The sequence below is a fragment of the Triticum urartu genome, chromosome 7A (genome assembly GCF_056163025.1).
Source record: "Triticum urartu cultivar PI428250 chromosome 7A, HENAU_Tu73, whole genome shotgun sequence".
Lineage (NCBI taxonomy): Eukaryota > Viridiplantae > Streptophyta > Magnoliopsida > Poales > Poaceae > Triticum > Triticum urartu.
In genome coordinates this window covers 744356631-744366965 of record NC_141879.1, presented here as the reverse complement: position 1 = coordinate 744366965, position 10335 = coordinate 744356631, and the positions used below count along the sequence as shown (strand labels likewise).

Genomic DNA, 10335 nt, shown 5'->3' with positions numbered 1-10335 from the left:
GGAACTAACACATGACAATATATCCATAGTGTGTACTACATAACATAATACACATGCTTTACTTATGAAAGAATTTGTACGGATCGCATCATAGAACAAGAAACTTACACATCCTTGCTCCATATGTTTGTCTAAGTAGACTAGGCTACCTTAGTTTTTCTATAAGAAACACATGAACATACACTCAAAAGCATGTAGCAGAGGAAGTGTTGTCTCTTCGCCTACTAAATGCTCATATGAAATAATCAAGGGACCTTACCCAAGAAGGCATCTGAATGCAAATGCACTCATTTTCTTGTTTTCTATTTCACATACGTAAACGATTCATGCACAACAACACATGATTAATGGATACATTCTGTTCGAACCAAACAAGTCATAACAAGAAACAAATTAAATGCATATTGTTTAATCGAAGAACACTTGGAAGAGAAAATAAAAGCAAAACACGCCAAATCATGCCACATGCAGCTTGGTTCTTTCGCCGTACGGTTTGCACGAGTCTTGTTTCCCTTGATGAATTGAAGAAAGCACAAAATTAAGCCATAAGTAGGAAAACATAATTTGCACGAGCATTGAGAAGGCATACAAAGCCTGCATATTCTAATCACCTCCAATCAGTATTGTTCCTAGTTGTTGCTTGATGATTTTAGGTACCTCATTGATATCTCGCATTTTGATTTGCACGAGGTTTGGACGGACCTTGCGAAGAAGATCCACCACTGGAACGATGTCATCCCACCTCACGTTTCCATGTAGCTCCATGGTCTCGAGGCTCTGAAGGCATGTGTTGGTGAAGACGCATGAAGGAATCTCATCACCTTGTAGACTCAGGTGGGCAAGGAGATACATGTTATGGAGAGCAGCCTCAAACATAGGTCCTCCGTGTCCCGCATACTGGAAACTATGCATCTCAAATGACCGTAGGCTTCTTGTCATCTTGTTGTTCAACGGGGTCCACTCTCCCAACCCCGAGGAGGCAGGCCTTACGCCGTGGAGCGTCTGTAGCTCACTACCAACCTCATCATCTTCTTGTTCTTCCACACCTAGTGGCATTGGCATTGCAGGAAGTGCCAGTGTTTTTGCAAGCACATGACGAAGAGTCTTGATCTTCCAAAAATCCTGGTGAATCTCCTCTACCTGGGTATTTCTGATGTCGAGCGTCTGCAAGTTGAGTAGCCTGGCAATGCTGGATGGAAGAATGTGCAGGTCGGGGCTGTCGACACATAGGTATCGCAGCTGGATCATGTCACCAAGCTCACACGGCAGAGCTTCAAGCATCAGCCCCTTCAAGGAGACTACATGAAGAAACTTTGACCAGCATAGAAACTTGATATCATTGTGAACACTCTTCTTCTTTGTCCACATCTGCCGAGCTTCAACTTGTTTGTGCTTCTTCTCATCAATGTGACATATGAAGGAATGCAACTTTGGGAATTTTTGGTAGGTGGTATACATCGGTATACAATCACTCTGGACAGAGATGCGGCGCATTGATGGCGGCGAAACGACATTATATTTAACATTGTGGATAATATCCATGAAGCCAACCTTGGAAATCTCAGACTGCAGGAACCCCAGAAGGCTTCTATGAACTTTGACTACCCCAATGCCATGGCCAAGCTTCCTCTCCTCCAGCTGAAGAAGGCATCTCAAGACCAATTCCTTTAGGTAGCCATGCCCGACCTCCTCTAGAGTCTTCCCATGTTGTGATGGCCTCTTGTTGATGAAGCCTTCTGCTATCCACATGTGAACGATCTCATCAGCATCTTGCCATGTGTCCTGGGGGTAGGCGGCGAAGTATAAGAAGCACGACTTCAGATCATTGGGGAGATCCTCAAAGCTCGTCCAGAAGATGCTCTCTATCGCCCTTCTTGTTGTGTTGGACATTTGTTGATGTGGATACTGCTGCGGATACCTTGCAGACATGAGTTGTTGTAACACTACACCCCACTGAGTTGATTTCTCCTTGAACCGAAGCATTCCAGCCAGAAGCAGTATGCCCATGGGGTGTCCTCCCGTCACACTATGAACATTTCTCTGAAAATCATTATCTCGATACTCCTCCTCCTGCTCATTCCCAATCATTCCTGGTGATTCATAATGTCGACCATACCTCTCATCATTCCGGTTTCTTTGCTTTTCGCTGGCTGACAACCATGACTCATACTGTGCTTTTCTTAGCACTCTCCAAAAGAATAGTTGTGCACTTCTTGCTTGATCCAATGGGCTCATCAGGTGTACTCCATTGAAGCCATTTCTATTCATGGTATTAGCATGCCAAGCGACTTCTTCATTTTCACTGTCCAAGATGAGCATCACACGACTTCCATTGCCACTGTCGGGCAAGCTCGCTCTCACGCAACTGAGAGTGCTTTTGGAGGAAATCCCACCGAGGATCAATAAGTACCTTTTTGTACTAAGCAAACCATGGATCTTTTCACTTATACTATCAGTATCTTCTTCCACCACCATCTCATGACACCGACATGCAGATTGACGCAATGCCATTTTGTACACATCTTTGAGGAGATCTTTTGTGCTGGAACCGGGCATCATGTTGTACCTGATTAAAACATCCATCTCTGTACATATCTGATCACAAATAAGGTTTACGAGTGTTTTCTTCCCTGCACCACTCTCCCCAACAATGGATATGAACATTTGGTGGTGACTATCCTCATCTTTATGGACCAACATCCGCTTAAGAATCTCCATGTCCTTGTCAAATCCCACAACATTCTCCAGGTCATCCCGCCTGTTCATTGAGTACATACACACACACACACACACACAGTTATTATGCGTTCTTATATTTTTTGTGCTTAAAAATTATGTAATATTGTCAAGGTAAATATCGAGAAAGATGTAATTCATATGCACGAGAGACCCATATTTGAGTCCAGGAGAGAGCTTAAACACATCCTTTCATTTGACTAACGACATTAATTCTACCTAAAGGGACGAGACTTGCCTGCTCCCTTCTCGTGTGCCCATCCGTGCTCCCGCATACGTGGCTTGATCTGATTGGAACAAAATAAGGCCCGGCCACCCCCTTAAAATCAGGGGGGGAGATGATTAGATTAGAAAGAAAAAAAGGAGAAAGACAACCATTGGATTAGGTGGGAGCACGGATGGGAGCATGGGAAGGGAGCAGGCAAGCAAGTCAAAATATTGCTCGACACCAATAAGTATTTATTATTTGACCAGGATTTTTTTTATCATGATGGATGTCTAATTTTCCATGTGGTATCTAACTTATATACTCTAATAATTTTTTTTGGTGATTGTTTGTTAAGATTAAATAAAAAGTTGAGTTCTCTTATCCTGGTTGGGGCTTCGCTCTGTGTTGATCAGTATGTCTTTTCTAGAAATATTGTCGTATTTTCGTAAGCCGAAGCTTACATTTCTTGTACTATCTATATGCACATGAACACATTATCTCAAAAATCTGTGTTCACATTAGGGACAGGAGAACCGTGAGCTTGTGATGGGGGCTTGATGGGTGTCGGAGACATTAGCGGTGCATCTTGAGTGCTCTCTTTTTTTCCGATAAAGTGAGTGTTCTCTTCGAGTTTTGTTTTCCTCCTACCTTTCCGGCACTTTATGTTACCAACTAGTTTGTCCCCAAGGTATGGCTTTTGTAATAAGCTATATGTGTGCACCCTAGATGCCGAGCATGTACTCATAATCTCCTACTCTCCTATGTGTGAAATGTCACCCAAGCGACTCACGACCTAGCCTAGCTGCCACCCAACGACGCCGCCGGTTCCCTCCTCCGCCACCACCCGCTGCACCTTCCTCCCTCCGCTGCACATTCCTCCCCTTGCCACCGCCTGAGGCGCCCTCCGGCAAAGTCCGGATGGCTATGGGGAAGGCGGCGGCCAGGCCCTTCTCCGGCTAGTCACGGGCATTCGCGATGGTGCGTGGCCTGCGGATCAGCCGTGGATCTGGCGGGCTGGGTAGTGTGGCAAGGTCGGCCGTGCGGCGGCTGCCACGGAGCAGCTGCTCGTAGCGCCGGTGTGGCTTGGCTTTGGCCTGGAGCGAGGGGATCGCCCGACGGATGTTGACCCGAATGCGGATCTGGTGGCGGCCTACTCGACAACGCGACGGGAGGCCGAGCGCAGCTGACCAAGGGACATCGCGCGTGGGATTCGGGCCCTAGTGCCCGGATCTAACAGTCGCGGCGGCGGTTGCCGTTGTATGGGCGACGACAGCGGGTGGCGCGGCAGTGGGTGCTCCTGTAGCGCCCATTCGGGTGGCGGCCCTTCTTCTTCGATGGCGGCGGACTTCATGGTCGTGTGGGCGACTCAGAGACTGGATCTTAAGGTGGGACGACCTTTCTAAGGCTGGTGGCGATATCGGACGTCCAGTCCATCAAAATATTGGGTTCGATGCGGCTCGATAGGTGAAACATGCGTCTCTTTCAGACACATTGGGCAATGGCTATCGCCGGCAGGTGAAACCGCTAGTGGATGCGCCACCGGCGAATGCTACGCACGACGTCTCATGTGGAGGCATCAAGCCATGCCTGCTATCGGCAGGTGATGCACGGTGGCTCTGGCGAAGGTGTCCTGTTTAGCCTGTTGCTGCTGGATCAAAGGTGGTGTGATAGTGGCGGGAGGCAGGTGGTACGGGACGTCGTTGTCTTCCGGTTTCTTCTCCAGAGGTATCCGATTATCGAGGCGTCGGTTGCGGGATAAGGGATGATGGTACAGATGGCTTCAATGACAAGTTTGTGCACTCTGATGGAAACACAAGATCTCTAACTAGGCTATGTCAATGCGCGTCTGTGTCGTGACCTTGCTGAAGGTGGTGGGTTAAAGCCAGACTTTGGGGTGAGAATCCAGAGTTCAACCTTGTGTTGGACCCGCCATCATCGGCGCACGTACGACGATTACTTCTTGAAGGCGTAGCTTAGAAGTTGTGTATTTTTCATTTTGATATCATCTTGTAACATAGAGTTAGTGGCTATTTGGGGGAGTTACTGTCGCGAGGCATGCGACATTAGGTTTTCTTTTCGCTTTATTTCTGGGTCTTGGTCGGCAGCTAAATTTTGCATTCTTAATAATATATAGCTGCATGCATTGTCCTGGTGTAGAGGCTTCTTTTCAAAAAAAAATTGTGTGAAATGATACTTGATAAACAAAAATTAATTACAATAACATGCATGTGTACTCCCTCTGTAAAGAAATATAGGAGCGTTTAGACGGAGGGAGTACCTATTTATATAGTTCGAGGTATGATTGCTCCATTTGCAGTTGGAGCGTTTTTATCCCGTACCAAGAGAGTGTTCTTTTTTTGCTACTTACAGGCTTCCACTATAGTAAACTAACAGGTGGTAGTTGTGAGAGCCACTAGTGGTTATATAAGACCCAACAATGATTACTAGTATAAAATTATAGAGTCAATATAGTGGTCACGTACCACGCTTCAATGGCCACGGTGGAAGTTGTAAGGGCCACCGGTGTCACATACCATGCTGCAATGGCCATGGTGGAAGCTTTCAGTGCCATCGTTGATATATGCTCGCCCCTGCAGCACTTTTGGTTATCCAAGATCTGGTCAAGTGCTGTTCTAATTCTTTTGATTTGACTGGTCAACTCGCTTCGATTTGCCATCCGAGAAAAGACGTCAACAAAGTATCTCATCGGTGTTTTCTGGCTTTCATAACCACAGCTTCTTGAAGCAACCTGCTAATAATGATTGGAAAAGACATGCATGAGTAACAATCATGCTAGACCAGTATATGGTATAAAAATTGAAACCTGCTATCTGTATATCTCTTAAAGAAGTAGGGTAACCATTGACTTTGTCTTTGTCATGTCTAGAATCAATTAATATTCTATAACACATATATGAGTGATATGTCTCAAACGTATCTATATATTTTGTATGATTCATTTTACTTTGCTATTACTTCTACACACTTTTGGTCATATGGTTTTTTAATCATTTTATTGGACTAACATCTTGATCAAGTGCCTAGTGTAAGTTCATGTTTTTTGCAATTTTTGGAATTTCAGGAAATCGTTATATAAAACGTCCCAGAAAATGTAAAAAAGGAGAGCGATTTTTGTGCCAGAACAAGATTGGGGCGCCATGGCTCTGCCCTGGTGGGCCCCACAAGCCATAGACTCCCACCTTACAAGGGCGCCTAGGCCCTGTGGGCACCCTGTGGATGGCTCTGGTGGCCGGTAGTATTTATGTACGGGAAAACCCTACCCCAATGTATCATGCATTTTTTCGCCACCGCCATTCTGGTACTCTATCGGAGAGGAATTCATCTCCATCGTCACCAACATCGGTCCTCGTGACCCAAGATGATTTGTGAGTAGTCCAACCATAAACTACGGGTTCATGACAATAGTAAAGATGTAATCTCTTCCCTTTTGATGCTCAATACAATAATCATATGAGCTGCCCTACATGATTATGGTTTATTAGATGTAATTTTCCATTGTGATGTAGATCATGTGATGAACTATTTCTTTATGTTTGGATTCATGGATGTATTTATGTTTAATCTTCAAATGTATATTTCTCCGCGATTGCTTTTTTTTACCCTTGGCCAGTTTAGATCGGTAATCAGTGGTGGGAGAGGTGTGGATTAGTTGGGTTCAATATTGCATATAAACTACTGCAGTGACAGAAAATGAGGAAGGCATGTATTGAATTTTTACCACAATAAGAGTAAAAGTTTAGAGGATTCGGTTGGGTACCATAAATAACATTATTCCATCTTGCTTCAAACAATTACCTGTATTTACACTTCAATTCTAGATGGTGCAGAGGGATCTTGATCTATGACAGGGCTATCAAGCTATAAGATGCAGAGGGTATCTCGGTCTAATATTATCTAGACATACTACCTATGTAGAATCAACACATCCATATGTTTGGCATGAGTATGAAATATTTCATTGTCCACTTTTCACATGATTATGTTACTTACTACACTTTTATGTATTGGGATATGCACTTGGTGAACCTATGAACCCCAGTCCATTTTTAGCATAAGAATCACCTCCGGACATCTTTTAAACACACTTTTGTTTTATTTCAAAATACAAAAATATTATCTGCATTATTATGTTTTAGTTACCTTGTGCAACTAGCAAGACTAGCAAGGTTGACACGCTTGTTAGTTCTGATGGAGACACAAGTGAATTTTCAATTATGTTGCAAAACATAGCCATTGTTGCAAAAGCGCAGTTGGCTCATCGGATTGATACCTTGGTTTCTCACTAAGGGGGAAATTTGCCATGTGCTACAAACTCTTTCACTAGGGACCCCAACAAATCTACCTTGTGTTTGGGAGAAACAATGAGCCACTATCTCGTTCCAATTATCTTCATTGTATACGAGAAGTTGCCATGAAATGCAAAAATCTATCCACTACTGCACAAAGTGCTATATCAGGCAGGACTTTTGAGACAAACAAAAAATGCTCACCATGAAAAGGTCTATTAGAGGTAGGGGTTCATGGGTCTCCGTCAATGAAAGCCTAGTGCAGAAAGGACCACCTCGGAAATGTAGGCATTGGGGGAGAGCCTCCTAGTACAATGCCGAGTGTGTTCTGTTTCCACTCAAGCCACCTGGGTTCGAATCTCCCCACCTACCTAACAATGAAAGTTAAGGGAGGGAACTTCCCCCCTTAGCCTTGTTTTGAAATAAATCTAAGCATTCCATGGGAGACATGAATAGAGGTCTATCTCGGAAATAATCATAAGAGGGCCACAAGGAAGGCCTATATCGCATAGTTCATATTGTTTTGAGATGGTCCACTATTCGGCCCGTCTTGGGAACTTATATGGGCATTATATAAGTCCTAGCGGTTTATTGAAAAAGAATGTAAAAACTCTAACCCATAGTGACTTCATATGCGTCGGCTCTCCTCCATCCCAAATGATACGTTGTGCAGTTCCTCTCCTCCTTCCATTACCTCTCCTCCTCTCATGCATCATCTCACCTTCTTCTCCAATGGTGACACGCATGGATTGGGCCACCCCACGACTCTCAGGTGGCGGTGCATCATAGGTTAAGAGGACGATGCGTCGTGCACATATCAGGCTTCCTAATTGCGTCATCACATTCGGTGACCGCATGACTTCTCCGAGTCTGAATCGTCCAGAGTAGTCGTCAGTGCTAGATGGCCTAGAGAATGATACCCAATTCCACGACCTAGTCCCTGACCTGAGCTAGATCCATTTGTAGATACAACTATTTGTTCAATTGTCCTTTGTGTCGATGACACACTAGCTCGGTTTCGGATATTTGCATATGTTTGAATGGTTACATATGTTTGAGTGACTACCTAGGGTTACATAATTACTGCCTCCATTGCTAAGATTAATCTTGCTGAATATAGTTGATACTTATAGTTGCTAAATATATTTGTTACGAATTAATTTTCTTAAGAAACTCGTTAATTGTAATTAAACTAGCTAAATAATTATTTTTGAAATTTGATAGCTTTAAATTTGATACATTAATAAATAATTAATGTTTTAGATGCTACATGTGTGTATATACAGAAAAAGCTAAGAGTATTCTTGCTAAATAAAGTTGTTACTTATTTTGCTATCATATACTATTTATCAGATAATTGTAGTTACAAATACTTATAGTTAGTACATAATACTTTAGTTGCCCTTTATAGTTAATTATGTTGATTAAATATAAAATATATGCATGTACTTTTTTTATTCGCACACAAATGAATAATACTCTCCGTTTATGTGTACCATAGGTGGGTCTATTTCTTTGACATTGTAGAAAAAAGAACTGATGATTGTAGTGGATGTCTTCCGTAACGAGGTTGTCTAAATGGAGAGGACAAGACCCATAGATAGCACGATAATCTCATCATTTCATGGCATATTTTTAAACTTGGTTTCCAACTTGATTTAATATATTTTGCTATTTTGCCATAATACCATATTTTTGCTGACAATTGCAGTCATCCCACCAACCAATCACCCCCGCGGAAGAACAAATTGCCGAGGCAGGCAAAATGAAAAATGCGACTCAGAGGACATCGATCCAAGATGTGTTTTACGCCGTAAGTTGGCACTGAAAATGGGCCAATAGAGTCAGGTTTTTGGCCCGCAGCGAAAAGGCGATACTAATCCACAACCGCAAAGTGTGGGAGCAACCAATCAACGAGTACTCGTTGCGGGAGCACCGCAAGGATCACTTTTGGTGGGCTGAGATCGCGCCACTTGACGTGTTCTCAGCTGCCACCACGTGTCGTGTGCCGGGTGCTCCCTCCGGATTTTTTTTCTGTACGTGTTTTCGGGTTCTAAATGTTTTTTTGGCTTTTCACTATTTGCCCAGTTTTCACTAGGTTTTGAAAAAAATGCGCTAAAAATCACGCTTTTTTCTTACTTCCGCTAGACGCACAGATTTACTTCTCGTAGAGACACGGATTTGCTCCCGCGAGAGATACATATTTACTTACGGTAGAGACACATATTTGCTTCCGCGTTCTTTTCTTTTTCAGATAGACGATTTTTTCTAAAAGAAAAAAATGCATTTTCTTTTTTATGCTATCGGGAGAGGCACTGATTTACTTCTTGTGGGATCAAAAATTTGCTTCATGAGCTGCCCCTCTCTGAAAAAAATCACCTTTTCTTTTTTACTTTTCCTTCCGCTAGAGGCTCGGGAAAGGGGAAAAAAAGCGTTTTTTCGCGAAAGGTACATATTTGCATCCCGTGAAGGCACATATTTGCTATCAAGGGAAGCACAGTTGTGCCTCTTTCAATATTTTTTTTGAAAAAACCGTGCTTCCGGTTCGTTTTTTCCTTTGGGTTTTTTCATGGAAAAAAGTTTGTGGAAACCTATCAATATGGGATCTAATTTTAAAGATCTCGACGCGAGAAATCCAAAGATGAAAACGGTTCAGAATTTGGACGCATGGTTAAAGAAAAAAAGATCCAGAATTATTTCTTACATATTTGTTGTTCAGGTTGAGCCAAGCTCTAGAGCTAGATCTTGCATGCCTGAACCTGTTTTGATGCAGGCCCAAAATAATCAGGGGTGGGGATCGGAGGCACCTGGTGGTGGAAGATCAAGTCATTGAGGGTGTCCTCGGCGTCGAAGGCAATGTCACGCATCGGGCGCAGGCAGACAAGGCTCAGCCCGTCGACAGGGATGCCCACCCGGCGTTTCCGGTCAGCGTCACGGAGGAATGCCTGCAGCCACTGGAGCCGGTCACGCAGCAGCGCCGTGTCATCACCGATCCGGCGCAATTCCTCGGCCTCGTGGGCGGCAAGCTTGGAGAGCACCGCCATGATCGCGCTCTCCACTGCCATGGATTAGCTAGCTAATACC

At 43.8% G+C, this 10335-nt stretch overlaps 1 protein-coding gene across 1 annotated transcript; it reads right to left on the bottom strand.

Annotated features, from left to right (window-relative positions):
* Positions 1-323: 323 nt before the first annotated feature.
* Positions 324-10335, bottom strand: LOC125525801 (toMV susceptible protein tm-2-like). The gene is made up of 3 exons (XM_048690808.2): positions 10059-10335; positions 5428-5693; positions 324-2758 (listed from the first exon to the last, which is right to left on the bottom strand). Exons 1-3 carry the CDS (start codon positions 10314-10316, stop codon positions 604-606), a joined length of 2679 nt encoding a protein of 892 aa, XP_048546765.2. The 5' UTR covers positions 10317-10335; the 3' UTR covers positions 324-603.